Raw genomic sequence first — 24,840 nt, 5'->3', positions numbered from 1 at the left:
CAGATCCTCTGTGCATTTATAATGCAGCTCCACCTTACACATTCTGTTGAGGAGAGTAGATTGTATGCAGCATGATAAATTCATCGCCCCTGCTACATTAATGCAGTGACAACTAAGTGAGTTCAAATGTGCATTCCTGTTTGGCATCATGAAGGCCGGGATTCTTTCCTCAGAAAGAAAAATCACAAAATACTCTGCATCATCTTACAATGCACGTACCACAATCACATGCATGTACCAAAAGAAGTCTGACTTATCAGACGTATCATGTTATTGTTATTATTATGTCTTTTTCATGTATGCTTCCTCAAATTGACACGTGAAATCAGCATGTTTTAAATGAAAACAAACCTGAGATTTCACATAGATTCATTGTGTTTACAGAGATTACAGTGGACTCTCGGCTGACTGATGTGTTATCCTTGTTGTCCTTTGTTAATACTAGTCAGACTGAAACAACCTCCACAGCTGGAGATCCACCTCCCCTCCCCTGGCATCTGTCCTCTCAGCCAGCAGGATCTCTGCTCCTCCATGCTTCCCCCTCATCTTGGCCTCTCATTACAGACCCGCTTACACCTCGACTTCTCCATCACTGCGAGCATTACAATAGGAGATTGTGCAGATAAATGCATACTCACCTCTGGAAACATGTACATGCATGTATTTTATCATTCTTCTAATTAGAACTATAGTAAAAAGAAAAGGGGGATAGGACAGGGGACCTGGACTAAAGCTGTGTGTTTTTTTTTCTAGGAGTGGATGTCTGCTGCAGTGTGTTCCATGAGCAGCCATGTTCCTACAATGGCACCTTTGGATGGCCAGACCCCAGCATGACCTTTGACCCCAGCCTGCCAGCTAATCACAATCCAGACCTTATAGGTTAGTGTGCATTGATTATATGATCATTCACCTCTTGTCTTTTGCTTTGATGTGTCTTTCTGTGATGTGTGTGCTTGTTTAGGGCCGTGGTGTCATTACAGCTGAACAAGGCTGCATACAGCATCAGAAGAAAGAATATCATCCATTTACTGCCAAAAGAACAACAAGATGAGAAACCTGGATTAACTGAATCAGTTGAAAATAAAAGTGAACACATACAGTACCTCACATTGTCTTTATTTACACAATTTGGGACAAAAAAACATACTGTGCGCTCACTGTTATCTTTGAGGCTTAATAGAGCCTGTCCCTGTCCCCCCTGGCTGTTTTATCCTCAGCCAGTGGTTGAAGGGAAAGCATCATTAGAGGCCTCATGATGAAGAGCAGTAACTGGCTTCTCTTCTTTGTGTGCCTCCATGGCCTCCCCTCCAGAATGAGGGATTAAAGAAGAGGGTGGGAGCTGCTAAAGGGACCAGCGAGGTCGTGGTGTGGGCATTTATCGACAGGAGGCACTTCTTTACACACATATACTGTAAAACATTCTACATTTTGCAATATCTTTGTGTATATGGGTGATAATCTTTTCATTTTATGAGCTTTATTTTCAGTTTTTAGTATCAAATTCTTTTTAAGTAAGTATGAAAAAATGTCCAAAAGGGAAAATGGGAGAAAACAGCTGAGATGTTTTGTTTTAAACAAGTTGCATCACTAGGGGGCAGTAGTAGTACCACTGCACTGATCAGTGGATTGACTGTGCTCTGTGATAAAATAGCTTATAATATAACTCTTACTCATGGTCCAGATAATCAACAACTAACATATGGTCTGTGATACAACAAGAGACTGACAGTACAGACACACTGACCACCAGCATCACTAACAAACTGCATAAACAAACACTTAAAAATGTATCTGTGTTCAGGATCCTGGGAGCTGATGGAGTTAAACATGAAAAACCTTGGCCACTGATTAAATAAAGTGGAAACGTTTTCATGTCTCCTCACTGGCACAGTGACACAGTTATTCTGAAGGCTACTTCTAACACTAAATACAGCTGCACTGCCTACTACAAACTTAACAGTAACACATCTGTGTTCTGTGTGTTGGAATGTATTTTGTTTTTTTGCACTTGACCTTCAGTCACATTGTCTGACCTAGTGATGTGTTTTCCTCTAAATTGTTGTGATAGAAATATGAATTTTATCTGCTTGTATCTAAACATTGAGAAAACACATGTTGGACCAGTGTGGCAATTTCATGTCAGTTGAACTGAAGCCTTCATAAAATGCATATAAAAAAATAATGTGAGAAACCTTCCTGGATACACTGTGATACTGAGCTACATATTTACACAGCATGTATTAATGCAAATAATTAATCTGGCTGGCACAATAGGAGTGAGGTTTAGTTCTTGAGTTCGACCCTGGGTCAAAGTACACCAGCATCATTTGTTTCATTTGGGGGGGGTTTATTCTGAGTACTTCCTTCTTTATTAATCTCTGCAGTATTTCCTCATTCCTCAGACAAAACAGCTCCAAGACGGACAGAACGGGAATAAGAGAAGCTTCATCATCATCATTGTTTTATATGTAATCATCTCAGATAAACTGACAGAGTCTCTGGATAGATAATGTCTGTGCACCCCAGAGTTGTCCACAAGAGGAGGGCTACTATCACAGCTCTGCCCCTCTACTACTCTGGACACGTGCTGAAGAAACACACAAAGGAGAAGGTAAGAATAAAGTACTACTAAAATGTAGCAACAGTTTTTTTAATGTAGACTGACCTCTGTCAGCTTCTTATCAGATCATTTCTATTGATATGCACACATGTTACATGTATTAATAATACATGATATTGACGAGTGGTCAGTTACTTATGGCTGAACAATGCAATAATTTATAAATATTCACAATATTAGTTAACCTAGGAATATGAACTAGTATAAATAAGAGAAATAAATGTGTCCTTGAGTGATGCTCAGTCACATACTAATGAATTCAAAACAAACTTTATGACTTTCAGGATTTTAAGAATTACTATGCGGAGCTCCGTGGAGCTACACTGTTTCTGTACAAGGATGACACGCAGGACACCGTAAGCAAACAAACTGTGAAAATATGTTATATATATTATAAGTACCGAAAACACCAGTCAGCTCAGAGTTTAGTAATTAAACCTCTGATTGTGTTTAAGTACGTGGAGAAGCTGGACCTGGAGCAGCTGAAGTCCATGGAACTGGAGTCTCCCTATCAAAGAAAGACCCCGACCATCTTCACTCTCACCCTGCACACTGAGGAGGTGCAGGAGGTGCAGGAGGTGCAGCTAAAGGTGGGTTACAGTGTTTTTCATCAGTACACATGTTTTCACATTGTTTAAAACTGATTAAGGACGTGGAATCCAGATGAGCTTCATTCTGTGTGTCTGTGTGCAGATGGACAATGCTGACACAGGAGAGGAGTGGAGGGCTTACATTCTGACTGTGGTCAAAGTAAGCCAACACACATACAGACCTACACATACAGACAAGTTGTGAGCTAACAAACTCACAGTAGAGTTGCTGCTAACTGCACAGTATACTTTTGGGTGTTCATCTATGTTTGCCATCAAACTGTGGTTAAAACACAATACACCTTCCTGCAACACTGTGTTTATTTAGTGTGAGTGAAAATAAAATATTAGCTGTAAAAACAAACGGAAACAAATGTTTCCTGGTTAATGATTAGACATTTATTTGAGTCATAAGCTGCTCTAGTGAAAGAATATGACCATAATAATATAAAGGGATTTACCCAGGTAACTTTTCAGACAAGATGTTGTTTTGTGTGACTCTAAATCTCACAAGACACATGATTATATTTTAAAGTGTGTACTTTATTTATGTATTGAATTCTTCAAACTTCCTCCCTTGGTCGGATCTTAAATGGGATATTCTTGGAGCAGTCTTGTGCTCCAGATTATCTGTATTTGATGGGATTAGTGATGATCTCTGTCTGTAGAGGCAGATTCCCAGTAAGCTGCAGCTGCTGCCTGGCCAGATGTTTCTGCTGCAGGATGTTCTGGTTCAGGAGAGGACAAGAAATCCCCCATCATCTCAACCACCCCTCCCGCCTCGACCGTCCTTCCTGAAGCCTTCAGGTTCAGCTGGAGCCTCTTCACCACCCAAAGCCACGTCAGCACACGGGATCCCTGCGTATGTTAAAGTGAAGAATAGTGACATCCACTACAAGTTATTATTCAGGGGTTTGAAACTGATGAACATTACACTTTGACTGGCAATAAGTCTCTTCCTTTCTTCCTGCAGATGTTTCTTTGATGTGACTCGACAGGAGGCTGAGCGGATGTTGGAGGCGAACCCAGAGTATGGAGGCATAATCCTACGCCCATCCACACTGCCCAACAACTACGCCCTGACCCTCAGACAACTGACACCCAGGTCTGATGATACATTTGAACCTCTGAAATGAATCACTCCTTCCTATCAGTGTTGTATTAGGTAAATCATGTGAGTCATCAGGAAACAGTTGAAACACAGAATAAGAAACATGAATCTCAAAGACAGTGCCTGGGAAAATGGGCCACAATGTCTTCATGACTATGACTCATTTGTTTCAGTGGGCCTGTCATGAAAAACTACAGAGTGGCCTCCACAAGCGGAGGGTTTATCATTGAACTGGAGGCAGCAGTGAGTACATTTCAAGTGTTGCATTTTATATCCTTTGGCACATGTCATGCAAGGAATGACAATCCTGAAAAATCCGGCTGTGAGATATTTGAATTATACATCAAAACCTGAGCATGCACAATTCATGACCTGCCAAGACAGAAATCCTCACTTCTTTGTGTCTTTTTTTTCCTGTAGGTGATGGTCCCCTCATTGAATGATGTCCTTACATACTTCATTGAAAAGACCGAGTACCGTGTTCATCCCTACGTGCCATTTCAGCCCTACGATACTCGCATCGGTCTGTGGGGACATGGCTCATAAATACTCGAGTACAGTTCTGCACTCCTACTAACACCGGTTCCTGTGTTCAACAGATGTTTTACCTGCTCCAGAGTGTGTTGCCACCACCTCTCCTACAGCTAAAATAATACCCAAAGCACAAGTGGCACCTATGGTGCAGTCACAGAACAAAGAGGAACCTTTGCCCGATCCAGCCAAGCCTGTGGGGGGTGAATACGTGCTCCCTGATGAGGACGGTCCTGATGAGCATGACTTAAAAATGGGTAAGAAAGAGTGGGGATATGGTGTGTGTTTAAGAAGGGAAAGTGACATGTATATTTTTGCCTGATTTAGTTCAGCTGGCAGGTGATCTTCAGGAAGTTTTAAAACTACGGCGGGAAAACATCTGCAAGGAGAAAGGCAACCCACCCGGCATGGCACAGTGGGCTACAAACGGTGCACCACTGTGAGGCATGGGCAGCTGCAGATAAATTATAAATCAATATAAATGTTTTAATCTTTGGCTGCAACTTGTAGTGATATCAAAAACTTACCAAAAAAATCTCTAGATATAGCTTAAATACTGTGCAGCGGTTAAACAGACTTGTTTTATGTTAAATGTAAAGTCCAGTAGACAAAGTTCCTTTAGGAAGCGGCTGTGTGACGCCCAATACATAATGAGGTTACTGATTATAGCAGTTATTGGTCAAGCTAGTGTTGTATTGCAGATGCTCTATTATTGTAAAAGTGTACTGGTATTCTAAGGATAGACAGGTTAGACAGTAAACACTGGGCAAGCCAGAGGGCTGGACTGCAGGTCATCATATCTTCCTTGCAGGAAGATACACAGAGGGAGCACTTCTGCTGGTAATGTAGGGCATATTATTATTATTATATTATTATTAGGTCTGTGAATAAGCAGAATTGTGGATTATTCACGTTTTTCAGCACGATCCGGATCTTAGCAATATAATAAATTATTACAATATAAAAATGTACATCCAGACTTTTATGTCTACGACGTGCCTTAATTTTAACTGACAGTTTTCCTCTGGCTTCATATATAAAATACTCCTGGGTACAAATGTATGCAGTTTTATTATAGATAGCTTTTTGTGTTGCATGATTTAAACTACTAATGACTATATTTCAATTTACTGATAAAAAAAAAATCACAATTACAAAGTGTTTTGGTCCTGAGATGGCAATACCTCTCAAAATAGAAAAGTGACTGATGCTGAAACAGTTTCACATGTCTTGTGAGCAATTGTTACAAATGTAGTTTTAACTACATGTTTTTGTGAAATAAGGAACAAAACATCACAATAATCCAGGGTGATCGTTTTTCTTTAATTTTCCACACGTAGGAGTAAGCCAACATAAACATTTCAAATGTTATAATCATATTTTTAATAAGTTATTCCATTAGGACTGGATTTGTTTTCATCATAATCATGGATCATGTTATAGGTTTAAAGATTAAGGATCATTTATCACTCAATAAAGACAGCAAGACTGTGAAAAATATTCAATAAAAAGAAAAAAAAACACTCTCCCTTTTGTCTCCTTTACTTTAGTGTACCTGTTTCTAACTCTTCTTCCTCGCCTGCTTCACATTTCCCTTATTCAAGTCCTTTAACACTCTGTTATAGCAGCCTTCACATAAAAAAGACAAATAAAATATCTGTAATAACTTAACATTTCAGGATTTCAAAAATAAAAACAAAATAAATTAGGATGATTGTTTTCCCAATAACGACCAGCCTATGCCACTGCTGCTGTTACATTACTTCTCTGTGAGTGACAGCTGCAGGATCCTCTCCAGTTCCTCCTCTTCCTCCTTTTGCTTCCTATAGCAAAAATAAGACATGCAGCTCCTCAGTGAAAACAATCGCAGTCTTGTCATTTTTATGTGACTTTTATGGAGTCCTCTGGTTGGTTATAAGAGACCTCCTTGCCATCTCTGATGGTATTTTAAACAAATGGACTACGTCCTTTTTTTGTTCTGCATTTAGATGCATACAAAACCCAAACTTCTCAGGAACTCAATTCCAACATCAATCAACATTACGCCTGGGGTGAATTAAGTGTGTGTCTACAGCCTCACCTGTCCATCTCCTCCTGCTCTCTGCATGACAGCTCCATGGCAAGACGCAGCTGCTCATCAAAGCTGCTTGCCACACCAAAGTGTCCAGACAACCGCGGATCAGTTGCTGCATTGTAGGAGAGCGGGGAATTGGCAGTGGGGTCTGACGGGGAGACGGAGGCGGGCTGACTGGGGTCGGCTGTATCTTCTCCTTCTCTGTTGGCCAGTGAGATGGACAGGGACTCCTGGATCGCCCTGAAGAAAGAAAAAAAAGAGATTAAGACTATAAATGAAGTGTTATTAAACAAAGAATGGTCTCTTAACAGGAGTGTTTCACTGCTGGGCTTCATTACAGGATAAATGGGAGCTTCTGTTCTCATGAGAAAGGGGGAAAACTAATCACTGAATTCTATTTAGGAACATTTAATTAAATGACTTCCCAAGCCAGAAATTTATGAATGGACACGACTTCCTAGTGCTTACAGTACTACAATGCATTGTCTGTTACATTATGTGAACAGAAACCAGACAGGTACATTTAAAGGGTCAGCTGACCTCTCCAGCTGAGAGTCTTCCTCGTACAGGGGAGACTGGGGCATCGGGCGGCTGTTGGTCAGAGCTTCCCAGATGGTCACCTTAACATCACACATCAGTGTTAAATGATTCAGAGGGGCAGTAATTCTTCATGTGCGTAGACACAACATGCACAAAAAAGGTGTTTTGTAAGATAGAAGACAAAAATATAAGCAGGTAACGTGGGATCAATCCCTGCCGCAATCAAAGTCTGATGCCTGTATCTGTTAATCTTAGACTCAGGCCTCACTCTGACCTGGTCGCTCTCTGTGCCAGCGTCCAGCAGGCTCTGCTGGATGGCAAACTGCAGCAGGTTGTCATCCTCGTCCCTCATCGGCTCGCTGCGACCAGGACCAAGGGTGGTGTAGTCTGGAGGGGGTTCAAACACAGAGGGGTCCACCTCACAATGGAAGGGAGGGGCAGACTGACCTGAGAAAAGATTAAGAGTTAATTAATACCGACTACAGTTTAATGCAGTTATATACATGTTGTTTTGTTTAAATTGGTTGCCGTTAACATACACAAGCTTAAAGTCAGTTTTATATTTGGCATGTGTGTGTCAGTCGTTACCAGCTTCTTCAGAGCTCTCGGGTTGGTGAACCGTCACAGAGCTGACTGGCTCGTCGCAGCCGCACAGGTTACTGAATGTCACTCTGGCATTCAACACGTGAAACAGAGGAATCTCTGAAGAACACAGAGTGAGTTCAATCAGATGGGAGATGTGCTGGGTTATGTACAGGATAACACATTGATTCAACCAACATCTCACATGTTCACGTCTTTCTGAAAAAAAATGCAAATGCAGTTTCTGGAACTATCAGCTAACTCTCTACTTTTTAATGCAGCTTGCTTGCATCAACTACCACAGAACGCATCGACCTCCAGTCACTGTGCCACAGGGTTCTGATATGTCAATGAAACTACTGAAAGTCTTCAATACAGAATTATAGGTACAATTTAACATAACTGTGAGCTTGAGCCCAGACTAAACTTTGCTGCAACCTTAACCGCACCTACCTATCTTGACGGGGAAGCCTGGAGGTAGGCGTAGTGTGATGAAGTCCCGCAGCTTAGCAAAGTGGGCGTTGGAGATGGCCATGAGGTCTATGATGGGTGTAACCTGCTCAGCTAAGGAAAGAGGGTGAGTCTCACTTAACCACAGTGTCGCTTTAAACCTAGGGAGGAGAGAGAGAAAGGAGGGATGTATAAATTCCATTGAGGTGCTTCCAATTTCCATAGGTTTATGTCGATGTGGCTTCACAATACCTCTGAACTTTGCTGGTCAGCTCAACGGGACGTCCGATGTCCCGGCCATTCAGATTAAACTCCGGGTTGAAGTACTCCTCAGCCGTAATTGCTGTGGGGTTGTGAGGACTGGCACACTGGGACACGTTGCTCTGACAGTTGTAAGTAACAGTTCATTAGAGCAGGCTGAGGGGTGGGTGGCTCTGATATGTGATGCAAGCACTGTGGTAACTCTTACCCCGTTATGAGCTGTATGTTGTTCAGCAATCCCCAAGAAAGACTGCAGAGGGGTCTTTGAGCCTAAATAGGAAAATAGTGATCATCAACCTGCTTCACAAATCCATTATACAATGATGTGTGTGTGTGTGTAGTTGTGCATTTTCACCTTTGCTTCTTGATTTGTCCTGATCTGATAGATGCTCCGTCCTTGACCGAGTCACCAGTTCCACATTGGTAGCACTGTAAACCTGGGCACAACATCACACAGGGGAAAGCACTAATGAAGACAGGACTTTTTGCACAGTTTAAAGATATGATGTAAACTAGGTTTATTTTGTTTTGAAGTTGGGTTATGTGAGGTACTTATCCAAGTGTATAACGCACAGTAGATGGTGGTTTGCATGTTCCTAAGTTTGGAGAAGCAGACAAGTGTATCAACAAAGAAACCAAGCGATGAACCACTGCAGACAGGGTCAGTAGCAAAACATTCTAGCATCTAAAACAAGACCCACCAAAATAAGAGTCGATCTCAGTTTAAGATCACACTGTTATAGAATACAATCACAGCTTTATCTTGCTGTCAGACATCTGTTCGGACAGAAATCCAAGCTGTGGCACTGATCTAAATCACCAGCCACCAGAACCTTTGACAAAACTGTAAGGTGTCTGGGGGCTCTGAAGGTCAATATAATGGTTTGATTTCCCCTTGGAAAAGGCTATTTAATTAGGTGGGTAAGTATGTTTTGCCGCCAACCACCTAGTAGAGGTAATACACTGATAATGGATAAGTCCCTCTTACAACCTCATTTTAAAAAGTGGATTAATCTCAAAACATATGCTCTCTTTGAATCCACACAATATGTTTTAAGGACAATTCAAACAGTGCTGAACAACTAACCTTGGCTTCATAACCGCTGACAACTTCACTCTTTTCAGAACGCCAGCCCCAGATTCCAGACTTATTCCTAAACATTTAATAAAAGTAAAGGTTCATCATGACATAGTTAAAGGAAATGTGTTGAAATACTCTATATGAATTAAGCCCGATGTCATTGATATGAATCTGGTCTGTATAGCTGTATTCAGCATGTGCTTGTTACCGCTCAAAGGCAATGTTGCGTGTGTTGAGGTGCGTAGAGACGATGGGCGATGTAAGTCTCTGGGCCGTGTTCTCTTGTGATGGCTGCATGGCTGCCAGTAGGGAGGGTGCGTCACGAGGGGACAACACAAGCGGCTCTGTGTACACCACCTGCTTCTCGTGGTCAACCTCCATCACTACTGCCCCATCGTCTAAAGAAGAAAGAATCAGAGGGCATAGAGAACTCAATCCAGGTACAGCAGCGGGAGGAAAAGAACAAAGGCTTCACTTGTAAAAGATGCGTTTAGGTCTCAAGCAGTCATTGACGATTGGTCAAAGTCTTGATAGCTGGTCAAACATTGATAACAGAGCACACACCTCCTCCCTTGAAAATGTAGCTGCGCCGTCCTTTCAGCCACGTCATGTGTTCAAAGCCCAGAAGGGTGGTGTCCACACGGAGGCACGAGCCACTCTTCCACACCCGGTAAACATCACTTGGACAGACCTTTGACACCAAAGGCACTAAGAGGACAGTTGAAGAAAAGGAGAGGTATTTTAAAAACAAGTGACAATGATATGGAACTGAAGTGACCACAAAGAAAAATGGAGACACAAAATATTTTGTTTTGAAAATTTCTCCCTATAGCTCATTATATTGAAGTTGTAACCAAAAAGTAGGTGTGTCAGCACCAGTCCTATATTTTGATGATGCCTTCACACTGAATAAAAATGGGATGCGGTGTTTGAGTCTCTAAAAGCCTGCTGTTCTGGGAGCTGTCCAGCTTTTGTGGTGCTGAAACAAAGCTTTAATGAAACTCACCCCAACTGGTGAACTCCCACTTCATCTCCACATAGAAATCCCGAGCCTATGACAGACAGAGAAGGAAAGTGTTTCACAAAAGCAAAGGCCATGATAAGTCATTTCTGTATCTCTGCATTTTGAACATGCTGAGTCCCTTCATTCTGAGAATTGAATTGAACTGGAAGCATGCTGAATGCAAACACTGACCATTACGATATAGATACACTGTCACAGGAGCCTTGAACTCCTTCACCACTGAAAATATTTCACCATTGAGGAGTGGTTGAGGATTTGTATTGCTCAGTTCAACAGTTCAGCTATCAGACCATTCAGGGCCTAATACCTGTCTTTTTTTTACCTGTCTCAGTTTGCTGAGCAGCTCTGGGATCCCAGCCAGTCTCTCAGTGGCACGCTTAAAGTCTCTGTACTGGAGAACCAGCTGAACCAGCTCAGGGTCACCGGTGCTCACTGCCTCCTGCAAGACTGAAACATACATACACATTTCAATTACAAAAGGTGTTCTCATTCCCACAGCAACCCAAAGAAATCACACCACTTACTGGTCCAGCCCTGTGCGTTGCAGTGTGTCGGGTCTGCAGAGTGTCTGAGCAGCACACGCGTAGACTCCAGGTGGCCCAGACACACAGCCAGCTCCAGAGGAGTGCGCCCCCTCGGATCAAGGCGCTCCACATCTTGCTGCAGATCCAAAAACACACAGCTAACATCAGCGCAATGCAGTGCGACACACCAAGCGCATCTGTAAAAACCCCCATGAACCACCAGCTGCAGTACATGCTCCCTGCTTACCTCCTTCTGCAGCTCTCGATCCAGCTCCAGGTACTGATTGTTCCAGACCAAAAGATGCAAAGGAAATGCTTCTTGAGCCATGGCTGTCGTGCGTGTGACAAATAAACTGTAGTTAAGCTATGACTTCTGCAGCCAAAAGATTGCACTGATACCACAGCCTGTAGCAACGAGCTCAGCGCTGATCGCCACAGCTGGTTAGCTAGCTTGTCTAAATTGGTTAAACCCTGAAAACGAAAGATGTGTCACTGGAGAAACTTGTCACCAAGTAAATCTAAGTCGCTACTGTTAGGAGCAAACAAACTAAAGTATTGCGTGTGTCTATTTAAATTAGTGGGCTGAGTTAGGGATGGCTAACTCAGCCCACTAACTTGTAGTTAACGTTAACTAGCAGCTAGCTGGGCTGACGTTAGCTAACTGGCTAATAACAACATTCTTCGCTGCTCTTTTTGGCACCAACTTTCCATTCTGCTAAATGCAAGACGGCCAATTCAGCAGACCAAACATTCAACTAAATGTCCGTTCATTTTTTTTCAACGATTAATATGCTCAGGACGAAAAGTAAATACGCGAAACGGCTGATAAAGTTAGCTAGCTTCCCCGCTGCTGCCGCAACCATCCCTTGTTTCCATCGCAGGGTTGCAACCGTCTGTCAAAATAAAGCAAGATACGGCCTTTATTCCAGTTTCACATCCAGGTCAGTCGAGGTGAAGAGATACGAAACGATGCGGACAGCTGCCAGCGAGAAGCCTCGATCCCGCCTGTCTAACGACAACTAAAGCAGAACACATCTGTCAGCGTGCAGCAAATTCCTGCTGTGCATCAGTGAAGTATTGTTTACAGCTGCTGCAGTTATTTATATATTTGAGCGCTTTATTTCCAGGTTATGGTGAGATGCTGGGTGGAGCCTGGGGGAGCGGATGTTTGATCTAATCCTACAGTGCAACACCAGTAGTGCTCTTACAGTACATACAGTCGACAGTTGCTTGTGTGTTTTTTGCAAGAATGTGTCTGTTACCCCTTGTTTATCATTTTTTTATTTTTCTTGAAAAATAACGCAAATAACATACGGTAAGTGAAAAAAGTTTCTGAAAATAATTACAGTGCTACAGGGTTCCCGTTTTGATAATCTAAAAGGAGGAAAAAACACATTTACACAAAAGTATATTTTTATACACATAGGTTCATTTTAAGGGGTATGGCCAGAAGAGCAGTCCGGGAGGAGACCTTTTGATACGGAACCATAACACTTGAAGGGAACAAAGAAATGAGCAAAATCCCCAAACGAAAAAATCTTACATCTCTACACTGAATTTGACAAGTGAGAAGTATATAATCACATTTTGTTTTCATCCATGAAAAGAAAATAACGTTTATCAAAGAGGGCTGGGAGCAGTTTCATCCAGAATATTTTTTGTTCTAAATGTTGTCTCTGTACAAAACCAAAGCAAGAAGAGTTTGGAAATAATAGCACCTGATGTCTAATGGTTGGTTGAAAATGCACCATTTATCTGACACCTTATCCACCCCCCCGTTTAATGCAACCTGCCCTTCTTTGGGGTGAGGTCTCGTTGCCATGTTGATTGCCTACTCACACTGTCATTTTACCATCTTACACACACACACTCATCACCCACGTATAGGTGACAAGAACACCATTTCACTGCTGTTGCGGATTTTTGTAACGACTTGCAAAACTAAATATACATCACAGTAGCTCACTTCAAGTCTGATGTGGAAATCCTCTCCACTTCAGTTGCCTTAAAAAAATCTCAACACAGCAGTCGCCCATAAAACCTTAGGCAAACAACTTAACACTCTCTTCCTGACATGAAAATAACCATTTACCTGAACAACCAAATGCAGCTGAAACCTAACAATAAATAAGAATTTTTGGGGGATCAGCCAAACAGAACAATGGAGTTATATCCCGAAGATGAAACTCAAAAAGTCTTTTCTCTTTCTCAAGGCAGGAACTTGTAATGGGAGTTAGGACTGTCCAAAGAAGAGTTCAGGAGTTCAGGTTATCCACAGGATGTGTAGATAAACTGCCTGTGCTCTCCCAGTCCTTGGCAATAAAAGAAAAGACGTGGTTTTGCCACACACCAATTCCCAAAAACACATCAGCAAAAAAAGATCCTGAGTCTCTTTTTAAAGTACATGGGGAAAAGAAATTATTGAATAGAAGCATTCTTCCAGCCGTGACAAAGCCTTACCCAGCACCAGTTAAGTGAGTAAGCCCCCTCCCCCCCGCCCCCCAGTTTAGACCCCACCCCTACATTTACGTGACACAGGTGGCCTGTCTCTCTGTGTCCTTTGTGTCACCCAGATTTACATCGGGATACACGTTCCACCTGCTTATGCACCTTAGTGAGACGAGGCAGGCCCTTAGGATATCCGCTGGATCAGCTTTTCATCTGATAGGCAGTAGAGTGTGTTGACTGAGAGCTCAGAGATGAAGGCCTCACAGGCCTTGCGTGAGACCCCTTTACAGCCTCGCAGGTCGAGCAGTGAGATGCAAGAGAGGCGCCGGAGATACTTCAGACACGTGTCTGTCAGTTTACTGCAGCCTGGACAAGAAACACAGACACTTTAATTCCACTGATAAAATGTATATAAATGTACATGGATGTTCCTGGAAATGATTTTTGTGTGCCACAAAGTTCTTCTCAAAAATCTCTCACCTCCCAGGTTAAGTTCTGTGAGTGTGTTTCGGGTGGAGGAGCCCACTGCAGTCAGCAGATTGATGGAATGGTCAGTAAGGCTGTTGCAGTGAGAGAGATCCAGTTTTGTTAAGTGAGGCATGTGGCGAATCACCAGGCGCAGAGTGGAGTCGCCGATGTCCAGGCCTGCTAGGCGTAAACACTGCATTGTCCGCAACTGGCTGCGATTGTCACAGCCTGGGAGGAGAGAAGACAGAAAACCAAACCAGACTTTGATGAGGACAGAGGTAAAACTCAAAAGTAAGTGGTAGCAGGTAGTGAAAAAACAGACAAAATAATAGCCCATATCAAACATCCAAATCCGTCTTTACCCATTGAGTAGGGCTGGGCGATATTCTTTTTATTTCTGATATATTTTCGGTTAATTGCCCAGCCCTACCAATGAGGTGATCCTTTCCTCACCTGGAGGTGTGACTAGATCCCTGATCTGAGAGTCTTTTACTCCATCTGCATACCGCAAGTCCAGAGAACGAAGGAGAGGACAACCGGAGGAGCAGAGAGCCGAAATAGATGACCAGGAACAACCTGCCAGCATCAGATCTTTCATCCCTGCAACAAGCACAAGTTTTAAATGCAATGTATAATCTTAAACATTTGATCTTTAACCCTATTTGAGCTGACTACTGTGGAATGTAATAGAAATTGAAAAAAAGTGTGTGTGTACCAGGCAGGCGGCCAACAAGCCAGCTGAGTTGTTTTTTGGAGATGTTGGTCCAGGAAAGGTCGAGTGTAACTGGCTGTCTCTTTATGATGCCTGTTAGAGCCTGAGGTGAAACTGTGCGTTTGATGCTCAGGTCAATCCGTGCCCAAAGCCGTTTGTCTAAACACCTGTGGACAAACACATTTTAAATCTCAGTGGTTGATTTTTTTTAATTCTCAAAAAAAAAAAGTCAGTCGACATGTACCTGTACCTACACTCATGTGACAGAGCAGAATGCTTATTAGCTACAGCTGGGACTCTCAGCTGCCAGCCGTGGATCATGAAAGATGGTATGTATCTCTAATTAAGCATCTCTTACCATTTGTACCAGTTCTTGCAGACAGCCATGCAGACGCAGAGATCTGCTCGACTTAGGTAGCGGAAGACAGACACCCACACCTCCCTCTCACAGCTAGGACTGCTCCCAATGCCCTCCCTGTCTGTCTCGCCCCCTCCTTCCTGCAGGGCAGACAGAGGGATTCGCAGGTGCGGAAGCTCAGATGATGAGGAGGAAGCACCATTACTTATTTTTGCTGGCCTGCTGAAGCTTGTTCTTTTAGTGGCGTCCAGTCTTTCTGGATGAGAAGTGTGAGAGTATACATGTCCACTGCGAGTGTGTGGTGGCGTTCGCCTCTTTGTTTGTTGATCAGGACAGGGGCCATGATTTCTAATAGGGGGTCTGGCAAGAGCTCTGGTCTGGTTGTGTATTGTGGAAGTAGCAGTTTGAGGGGCAATGGCCTCTAATTTGGGAACAATGGCTGATGGGTCCCTCTTGGCCCTCGTTGGCCTTTGGAGTGTCACTTTAAGACATGAGCCTTCTTTGTCCACTGTTTGACTGTCCTGCTCCATCTCCTCCTCCTCCTCCTCACCATTTTGGCTGGCCACCTCTGCCCCTTCCTCATCTCCTTCTTTGGCTGCCTGTCCTCCTCGCCTTGACTGTGGCTGGTTTTCTTTATCCCCTCCCCTCCCACTGTTCTGTCCGGTCTCCTCCTCCTCATCCTCATCACTGCTGCTGCTGTTGGTACTGCTGCTGCTGCTGTCCTCACTCTCTTCCTCCAAATCTGCATGGCTTCTACCACTTCTGATGCCACGTCCAGCTCCACCTCCACGCAGCCTCACACCTCTTCCCTTTCCTCTGCGGGGCTCTCCCTTGGGCTCAAGTATGAGACCAAGTGAAGACTGCTGCTGCTCAAAGGACCCAGTCCTTCCTGGAGAGCTGTGGTAGGTAAAGCCACCTGCCCAGGTTGAGCTTCGGCCTCTGCCCTGACGTAATCTACTAGTTGGAGAGCGCAGTCGGGACAGCATCCTGGAACCCAGCAGCCTGGGAGATCGATCTAAAGACTGTTTCTGTTTGGAAGGAAAAGGAAAATGCATGTTTCAATATTATTTGGTACCTGGATACAGTATTACTTGCATAAATAAGCATACTGCTTACTGTTAGGAGTTTGGTCCGCTCCAATTTTATCTGGAATAAAAACAAAAATAATTAATTTTTTTACATATTGTTTTATACTTAGAGAGATTAAAAAAAATTATGAACAGCTTTTGTAAGGGATCTAAATAAAAACGATTCTGTCCATACTGGATAATGTGACAATTTCCGATTTACCCTCTTCTTGAGTCTGAGCTCCAATGCATTTGCTCTTTTGCGATTCTGTTGATGCTGCAACAGAAGTTTCTGAGAAGGTGGTGGTGCTGTAGGCCGGCCAGGGGTTCTATTACGTCTCTCTGGTCTTGACCCATCACCATCTCCAATGTTTTCCTGATAGGAAAGTTTGGATGGCGGCATGGAAGTTGAGCCCTCTGACTCTTCACTTTCCTCATCACTGGAAGACTGATGTGTACATAATTAATTAGTGTATCATCATGTGTTTGTGTGACAACTGGAAGCTATGTATAAAGAAAATTAGTAAAAGGAAAAAACTATCATTAAGAATTAATTTAGAATTAGAATTAAAAACACTAGGAGACCAGAAACTGATGCAAAGCAACGTAAGAAGCTTTCCATTTAGTACCTCTGATGCTGAGCCTTTGCCTTGATAACATTTAGGACATTCCCAGCAGCTTGGTAGGTCCTTGTTGATCTTCCCCTCACCAGGTTCCTGAAACCATTGAGAACACTATGAGTAAGTCTAACCTTGGATGGTAAAACAGTAAAACAAACAACAGTAAAATGTCTTTATTTTGTAGTTTGGTCTGGGGCAGTCTCACCTTTATGCATTGACGATGAGCAATCTGTGAACAGACTGAGCACTCCATAAGGCAGTGAATGCTTGAATCTGATTCATCCGATTCCCCCTCGCCACATATCGCACATCGCGCTGTGTTTGGCAAAGCAGGCTGGAGGAGGAAAAAAAATACAGAAATTTTAGATCTAATGTGGATATAAATGACTGTGAAATTAATTTAAAAACATACATACTGCATGTTTTTATGGTAGAATTAAATTGTACACACAATAATAACAAGTGCAGCTGGGTGACATCACTTAGGTCTACATATACAAATACAGTGATGTCTTACCGCTAAACACTGTCTCATGATACAGCTCTTTTTCATACGCCCAGGCCCACCAAACTTCCTCATGTCATGGCAGTATTGACAGGTGCCACACTCCTTCCTACAGCAGGCTGCACAACGCTTGCACCTCACCCGTCTGCGCCTCAGGGCAGAAATGGAAGAGCGTTTGGTGGCCCGCTGACCCAGAGGCTTGTGGAGAGTGGGACCCAGGCGAGGACGATATAGAACAGCTGGAGGAGGAGTGGGGGGCTGGTACCATGATGGCTGCATAACAGACCAACAGGAAAGGGGTAGAAAAAGTATGTTAAGTGTTGTGTCCTGCAAAATACATATACATATAGTATCATCTATGAACAAGTATATCCACTGGGAGGATTTGTTAACAAAATGTATTTCCTACTCACCCTTTCAGGCCATTTCACAATAGGCTCTCCATTGTAGGACTCGCTGGGGTCATCATTAGCATGCTCTTTCAGAATAGCCTGAACAAAAACAATAAACTCAAACATCTGCCTCACAGTAATAGACATTGTGAAAACATTGGTGACACCCACCCTAATGTCTTCAAGCAAGGCTGCAGCATTCCTAATCCCTGAAGGTACACACTTTTTATTGGCTGGCAGCTCTTCGAGCTTCCCTACAAGGTTCCAGAGTCCCTCCAACTCGAACGGGGTCAACATGTGACGAGGCGTGATGTTTTGAACTCCCTGTTCTTCTTTGAGTTCCACTTCTTTGACCTTCATGTCCTCGTTTTCAGTAACACCTTCAATTCCATTGGAGGTAGAATTCTTGGTGGGATCACTGATTTCAAGGTCAGCCTGGGTCAGTCCTGAAAACAGAAGGGTGGTGGTTGACAATCATATCAGTGATTTATTATGGGCCTGTGCATTAAAAACGAGAGAAATGAGAAAATGAGGATGGCAGTGTTCCTTGTGCACACTTATCCTTACCTATGCCAAGGGAGTGTTTTTGGAACTCAGGAGTAAGATGGGAGACGCTGGTCAGAGAATAGAGGTACCTCTCCAGGACATACCAGCACATCTCATAGTAAAATGGATAGCGGAACTTTGCTGGCACCTAGGGGAGGACAGAACCACATTTTGAAAACTGCCCAATAATAATTATAATATTTCTGAAGTGATAGACAGTCTTAACAAATAAAAACATACTTTTTGTGCATTGTAAGATTGTCTCCTGCATGTGGTTTGATTTTTTGATAAAGAAGAAGTGGAAATGTAGTGCAGCTACAGTCTAAATGCAGGCTTAACACCTGCCTGTGTGTCCTGATCCAGCTGAATATCTACAGCAAGGCAGTGATGGTAGGCAAAAAAGTGTCTTGTGCCAAGCACAACCAACCTGCCAAATTAATGTTCTGATGCCTGGAGATTACCCATTTGGTGTTACTGCTTACCCTGATTCAAGTGTCCAGCAAAAGTGATATATTCACCTATTTCTTTGTGCATCTTTGTGTAAGGCATGGCTAATACACAAAACAAAATAAGTGTGCAGCACTTTAGTTTTGGTGCTGCAACAAACAATCTATTGTTACATTTATGCAAATTTTTATTACTTCAAAACAAATATAAATATACTATAAAAAGAAGAAGAAAATCCTCTGAAAGTCACATTGTTGGGAAGTTCTGTTTCTGTCAGTGTAGTCAACAGTATGCTTCATCAGGCCATGTACAATCACAAACACTGTGTCAGGAGGGCAGAGGTGAGAGAATTTACAGGCTGTGCTGCTTACCCGTGTGCGATCTTCGATGTTGTAGATGTTGAGCTGCATGGGGATATTAAAGCTGTGGAGAAAATTCCCTCCGAACACCAATGTGTCCTCTGGGGTGTATACGGCATGGATCCAACCTATAAAATAGGAGCAACAAAATGCTGAAGGAAAGTAGTGGTCACACTTTAGGGGGTTCACAGACAAAGGTAGAAACTAATTACTCTGTGTGGGTGTCACTGCTGCATTACAGTAACAAACCTGATGGGATTATGAAGGTGTTTCCTTGTCTGAGCTGTATCCTCTGACAGTCATGACACTTGTCCCCCAAGAAGATATCTCCCTGTTTTCCTGATAAAACCCAGTTTTCATACATTTCCAGGTTCTGAGGTGTGGGTGGAATCAGCCAGAACACCTGACGGAGACATGGGACCATCATAAAGAAATCTGAGTTCAACAAATTGATGGGGTGCATGGCATATACATGCTGCTGTTTGGACCCCACTGATACTACAGAAAAAATATTAACAATGTTATAATAAAATGGACAGAAATATAACGGATAAAACCCCTGGTCTATATTAACTGCAAATCTGATTCACAAAAAACAATCTCCTTTAAACATTTGATTCTCTTCCTCTTCCAGCCCGGAAAGGGAGAAAAGTCTGATATTTCTCAAATACAAAACCATTTTTACTGTCCATCTTCATTTCACTCAGCTATAGGTAAGATGGAAAATCTTCAATCTCCATGCAACCAAACTACAGTTTTATGTGACAAATTCACACTTTTCCTTAAACATCTAGGCTAATACTGGGTGATGACTTTTTCATTGCCTTAACAAGGTTTCCTAAATTCCTCTTTTCAAAAGACTAAAGTTATACAAACATTGCTAGAATTAATGAAACTGACATGTACCCATAGCAATGCCCATGGCATTAACAAGAATTTGCATTTATGGAATGATAACAGTAAGCAGAAAAGCAAGATGGAGCGTTGGTGTATGATCTTATTTATATTTATCCTGACGGCGAGACTGCTTCTTGTGTAGTGTGACACTAAAACTAACCTTTCCTCCACGCAGAATGTGGTACCAGACTGAAGTGCCCCCAAAGTCAATGTGGAAATCTGTGAAGCAGCCCTGCACACTCATAAGACAGTACCTGAATATATATATAAAAAAGGGGAGAGAATGTGATAACACAGGTTGAAATGAAAATGGAAAAGTAAAGGAAAGATGAGAATAAAGATACTTAGAATTTCACTGAATATTTCCTTGAATATTTGTTCTTTAAGGGTGAGCACAGCAAATGTTTTATGTTGCTTAGGTCCCACTCACTTTTGTACTTTGGGGTAATGCATGTCTATGATGGCATTCGTAGAGTCAGTCTGTCTTTCCTTGAGGTGGCGGGGCCACATGTTGTCCACCCAGTCGATAAGGTCCACCTGAATAATACAAAGAAGACAATAAAGCTGCATTCAAGTTGTCTGCACAAAACCAGTCACTATTTCTAGTAACTGACACCGCTTTCTGTATGCAGACAAAATATCACTAACTATCAATGCTTTTAAAGCAATCACAGCAGCAAACACAAACCAGTCTGCACTGTAGTTATACACTGTTTCTGTGGCATCCAATCTGTATCTGTAAGAGTTCTATAATGAACCGATCAAAACAACTCTGGAGTTCTCACCGAAGCTGGACGTTTGACTAGTTTCTCCAGCTTGGTGTGGCTGAACTCCAGGCTGATGACATTGTAGAGTTTTTCTCTTTCTGATGGTGGGGTTTCATAGTAGCGTCGCCACTGAGCCATTGACATCTCAATTCCTTTCTGGGTGTTCACATCCATAACGTCGACAATACGTCGACTACCTGTAAGAGAATTAAAATATGTTAAGCAACTGAGGCCACTTTGTGTGTGCAATACCAGGTATTTGCAATTAATATGCCATCTATGGCCTGTCTGACAGAGGACTTTAAAAACGATTATACATTACTGTGTCTGCCTATACTTAGTGTTTATCCATGTCTATGAGTAATGTGTAGTTGGCTCGTCAGGTGTTGTGTAAAACTGCAAAGCTATAGGAGAATAAAACATGAACTTACCAACAAACAACTTAACATCACTCACACTGAAATCAGAGTCTGGCATTCTGCAAGAGAGAGGTAATTCTTTTCAATGTTTTACTAGTAGCATACATAAAAGAAATGCGTCCCATATGCTTATTAAACAGAGCATTATTTGACTGAACACTACAAGTTTATGTCTTACTGTAAGCCAAGGCCATCGGCTATCTCAAAGACAATTGGGTCCCTGAGCCCTTCCCTCTGGATGTATTCAAAAGTGAAATCTACACAATAACACAGATAAACAATCATCAGAAAACACAAAATTACAACAAATACAAACAGATTTATATGTGTATAAAACAACATAACACATTAAATAATGTTCTAAATGAGATGTCAATGTTTGGGTTGGTGTAAAAGTTCAACAGTAGCCAAACTTTAGCTAACCAGCAGTGATAGCGTTGACAATAAATACCAAGCTAAAAGTGAAAGGGTCAAGTTTGTATTGCAGCAGATGCAGTGATGATTTTTCAGAGTCAACAACCAGGCAAAGAGCGTCTACTTTCTTGCTTTGTCTTTTAAGTGACAAGTGGTTTGTTGGTGAGTAGGGCTAAGAACAAAGGAACCTTCCTGTTAGCATCAATGCTAAGGATATGGTGATATGATGATATGATATGAGTATAAATGGTCCAACTCGATTAGATGTTAGCAATGATGTTAGTGCTGCGCTGGTCAAAATGTTTATTGGAGCACACCTCTCTTAGGATTTACTGTTTCTAATCAAATGGCTGTGGTCCTCTTAATAAATGAAGACAACATTCTCAAATATCAATCTGATTGGGGCATCTAATCATCATGACTGCTGACAGTAGAGTTTGCTTCTAATGTGTTCCCTCACAGGCTGCGAGAGCGACTGCTGTTAGCATTTATCAGTGGTGCACCTGGTCTTGTAAGAGGGAAAGTCAGCTCTGATCTCAACTAGTACCTTAAGGTCTTTTTGAACAGAACAGTTGACAACTCACCTTTACCCTCCATGTATTTAATCAAGTCAGAATTGAACCTCTCACACACCAACTTTTCATCCAAGTCAAAAGTTCGTTTGCCTTCAATTTCATCATCTGAGATTCCATCATCTTGATAGCGGCGCCGTGTACCTGTACGCTGCAGACACAGAGAACTTTGTGTTAGACAACACAATTTGAAATGGCTAGCAAAATAAATACAGGGAAATTGCCAATCAATGTGGGGGTATGAGACTGTGTACTGTAAAGAGGATATAGCAACCTATCAGGCAGCAGGGCTAATGTCAAGGTCAGAGTAAAAATAAGAAAAACTATTATGTAGTATCACATTCACAAACGTAAAGCAGGGCAACTGGGCTTGTAGACTTTCTTGACGTTTCGCTTCATCTGTTCTGATGAAGCTGCTTGGATGAGCAGTGAAAAGTCTTCGCCTCAAGCTCTTGAATAAAATTGACCTGGATGATTGAGAATCTTCATCAACCAAATCATCGGGATGTCGTGTAGCATTGAATTACTATGACATGAATTAAAATGTTTGGCTCTATACAAGACAGAATCACAACAAATTAAACCAAGGTGATCTGTCACCCAGCTATCAGCAAATGCATTCACATAGGGAACAGACAATACAACATTACAATAGCAGGGGGTTAATCTTCTATTGCCCCCTCCACCCCCTTTGCTCCCCTCCTGCTATTCTTCCTATGAAGTGCTACTGGGCTAGACAGATGGATAAAGCTCAACTCCCCTGCTCTCAGATTTCCCCACCCCCATCCATTCACTACAGATCTAAACTCTTATGCTCCTTACTTTTGTCGCTGGAGGTTGTACAGTATCCCTAAATTTGCAACTTAACCAATTTTATATAAATATATACACATACTGCTGCTTAAAGGCATAAAATGGGGTAACTTGATTATATTTGACATATCTTAATGTGTAATTACTTATGCTTTAATGCGTACAACAAACAAGCAGTTCAACTTTGATAGAAAAGACTTTTAACAAATCTATAATTTTATATATGTAAATATATGGTGTCAATAATGTTTGGAACACAAGAGGCAGTTTGAATGATTTTATTGTATTACTTTACATCAAGAAAGGACTGCTGTAAAGAGGTGAAGGTCATAGCACAAATGCTGTCACTTTAGACAGTGAACTTGACCTTATCTTGAACCCAGAGTCATTAGACAGACAGGTTCATTACCGTTATTAGGGTGGTACACAAAAAGTACTACTGCTGTTTGTGACACAATGTACCAAAAGAATTGGACCGAACCAAACACAACGATATCAATCAATGAACTGCACCGTGCTCAATGAGCAGGATGACATTTAACACATACGATGAATGTAGAAGACACTACAGCCGCACAGTAAACAAATGATAAGTGTAACGGAAGGGAACCATTAAAGTAAGTTACTCACCAGGCGTTTGCTGTACCGTGTATGAGGATCCTCCATGATCTCTACAGGAGACACAAAGTTTGGAAGATTTGGAAGTTGTAACGACTAAACATCTAATGACTGCTGAAAAGGTTTCGAGTGTTTACACATTCAGTGAGACAGAAACACACGCCTCTCTCCGAGTAGTGCCTAGCCAGCTAGCCTCAGCTAGCCTTTTTAGCAAACGAGCTACTGTTAGCATCACACACACTGAATTACATACATTAACGGCCAAACACCGCCGCTATATCAATGCAAGCGCCAATAATAGCAACTACATTTTACAGGAAACACCCAGCACAAGCATGTGTATAACAGATGTTATTAAGCTGGCGTTATCGGCCAGCGTAAACTAGCTCAGTTGACAATCCCTTTCATAAGTACCGTTGACGCTAGCTAGCTAGCTGACGTTAGCCCCTATATGGCAGTTGTACGCTTCTTTATCATTACCTCTGCGTTTTAACTCCTTTAAGACGTGGTGGCCAAACTAGTGCTTTCCCGCTAGACCGTCTGAAGCATTTCCGTGAAGTTTCTCGCCATGTTATGCGATAACAGCTGTGTATATTGTTGTGTTTGTTATTGTGCGATAAAGTTAGAAGGATTCGACGCTCCGAGCCGCCATTTTCAGCTGGTCAAGAAACACACACACATACACACAAACCACCAAAAAAAAGGAAAACGCTCGTGACCCGCCCCCGTTCACTCCTCTGCTCCTGAAAATTAGCATAGAGCCGCTCTGATTGGACACAACGCGTGCTACTAAGACAGGATCAGAATATATTAACATAAAAGTGTGCTTGGTTTGTTGTCCTCTGTGCGTCCTTCCTACACCAATGCCTTTAATGGATTAAATATTCAAGTTATCAAGGTGGCCACAACGCACACTAAAACACACCACTATGAGCTCTATAAAATGTTTAGTTGGCACAAAATTACAAGCCACAAAACACACCAAAAGTGATTATTATGCAGTATTTAACCACTTATATCAAATTATATT

The 24,840-nt window shown here is 42.2% G+C and overlaps 3 protein-coding genes across 3 annotated transcripts; 1 reads left to right on the top strand and 2 right to left on the bottom strand.

The window, feature by feature from the left end:
• Nucleotides 1-2,377: 2,377 nt before the first annotated feature.
• LOC114442783 (signal-transducing adaptor protein 1-like) lies at nt 2,378-6,363 on the top strand. Its single transcript, XM_028416580.1, has 10 exons — nt 2,378-2,611; nt 2,905-2,976; nt 3,076-3,210; nt 3,314-3,370; nt 3,879-4,072; nt 4,184-4,315; nt 4,495-4,564; nt 4,742-4,844; nt 4,921-5,109; nt 5,180-6,363. The coding sequence occupies exons 1-10, from the start codon at nt 2,510-2,512 to the stop codon at nt 5,293-5,295; spliced, it is 1,170 nt and encodes a 389-aa protein (XP_028272381.1). The 5' UTR covers nt 2,378-2,509; the 3' UTR covers nt 5,296-6,363.
• On the bottom strand, nt 6,155-12,503 carry ankrd13d (ankyrin repeat domain 13 family, member D). Its single transcript, XM_028416579.1, has 16 exons — nt 11,636-12,503; nt 11,389-11,524; nt 11,187-11,311; nt 10,847-10,892; nt 10,405-10,548; nt 10,049-10,238; nt 9,847-9,913; nt 9,115-9,196; nt 8,968-9,029; nt 8,751-8,881; nt 8,502-8,659; nt 8,055-8,168; nt 7,741-7,913; nt 7,467-7,546; nt 6,933-7,166; nt 6,155-6,675 (listed from the first exon to the last, which is right to left on the bottom strand). The coding sequence occupies exons 1-16, from the start codon at nt 11,714-11,716 to the stop codon at nt 6,612-6,614; spliced, it is 1,887 nt and encodes a 628-aa protein (XP_028272380.1). The 5' UTR covers nt 11,717-12,503; the 3' UTR covers nt 6,155-6,611.
• Nucleotides 12,504-12,686: 183 nt separating this feature from the next.
• On the bottom strand, nt 12,687-24,483 carry kdm2ab (lysine (K)-specific demethylase 2Ab). The gene is made up of 23 exons (XM_028416277.1): nt 24,291-24,483; nt 23,823-23,863; nt 22,392-22,530; nt 21,572-21,650; nt 21,406-21,452; nt 20,993-21,171; nt 20,638-20,744; nt 20,368-20,461; nt 19,560-19,713; nt 19,323-19,438; nt 18,526-18,652; nt 18,130-18,404; nt 17,980-18,057; nt 17,579-17,839; nt 17,267-17,395; nt 17,071-17,157; nt 16,665-16,889; nt 16,491-16,520; nt 15,375-16,402; nt 15,020-15,183; nt 14,758-14,904; nt 14,317-14,532; nt 12,687-14,202 (listed from the first exon to the last, which is right to left on the bottom strand). The coding sequence occupies exons 2-23, from the start codon at nt 23,856-23,858 to the stop codon at nt 14,021-14,023; spliced, it is 3,900 nt and encodes a 1,299-aa protein (XP_028272078.1). The 5' UTR covers nt 23,859-23,863; nt 24,291-24,483; the 3' UTR covers nt 12,687-14,020.
• Nucleotides 24,484-24,840: the final 357 nt, after the last annotated feature.

Source organism: Parambassis ranga, chromosome 10, assembly GCF_900634625.1.
Source record: "Parambassis ranga chromosome 10, fParRan2.1, whole genome shotgun sequence".
In the NCBI taxonomy this organism is placed as follows: Eukaryota; Metazoa; Chordata; class Actinopteri; family Ambassidae; genus Parambassis; species Parambassis ranga.
This window is presented reverse-complemented; position numbering and strand designations above follow the sequence as displayed.

What these genes read in the sequence shown, in the direction of transcription:
- LOC114442783 (XM_028416580.1), top strand. Translation starts at nt 2,510, where the DNA reads ATGTCTGTGCACCCCAGAGTTGTCCACAAGAGGAGGGCTACTATCACA. An exon ending in ACATTCTGACTGTGGTCAAA is followed by an intron (nt 3,371 to 3,878) that starts GTAAGCCAACAC and finishes CTCTGTCTGTAG; the next exon opens with AGGCAGATTCCCAGTAAGCT. An exon ending in TGAGCATGACTTAAAAATGG is followed by an intron (nt 5,110 to 5,179) that starts GTAAGAAAGAGT and finishes TGCCTGATTTAG; the next exon opens with TTCAGCTGGCAGGTGATCTT.
- kdm2ab (XM_028416277.1), bottom strand. Translation starts at nt 23,858, where the DNA reads ATGGAGGATCCTCATACACGGTACAGCAAACGCCTG. An exon ending in TTGTGAAATGGCCTGAAAGG is followed by an intron (nt 17,840 to 17,979) that starts GTGAGTAGGAAA and finishes TCTGTTATGCAG; the next exon opens with CCATCATGGTACCAGCCCCC. An exon ending in GGATCTAGTCACACCTCCAG is followed by an intron (nt 14,533 to 14,757) that starts GTGAGGAAAGGA and finishes CTCTCCTCCCAG; the next exon opens with GCTGTGACAATCGCAGCCAG.
- ankrd13d (XM_028416579.1), bottom strand. Translation starts at nt 11,716, where the DNA reads ATGGCTCAAGAAGCATTTCCTTTGCATCTTTTGGTCTGGAACAATCAG. An exon ending in GAAGACTCTCAGCTGGAGAG is followed by an intron (nt 7,167 to 7,466) that starts GTCAGCTGACCC and finishes TTCTTTCTTCAG; the next exon opens with GGCGATCCAGGAGTCCCTGT. An exon ending in GAGCAGGAGGAGATGGACAG is followed by an intron (nt 6,676 to 6,932) that starts GTGAGGCTGTAG and finishes TTTTTGCTATAG; the next exon opens with GAAGCAAAAGGAGGAAGAGG.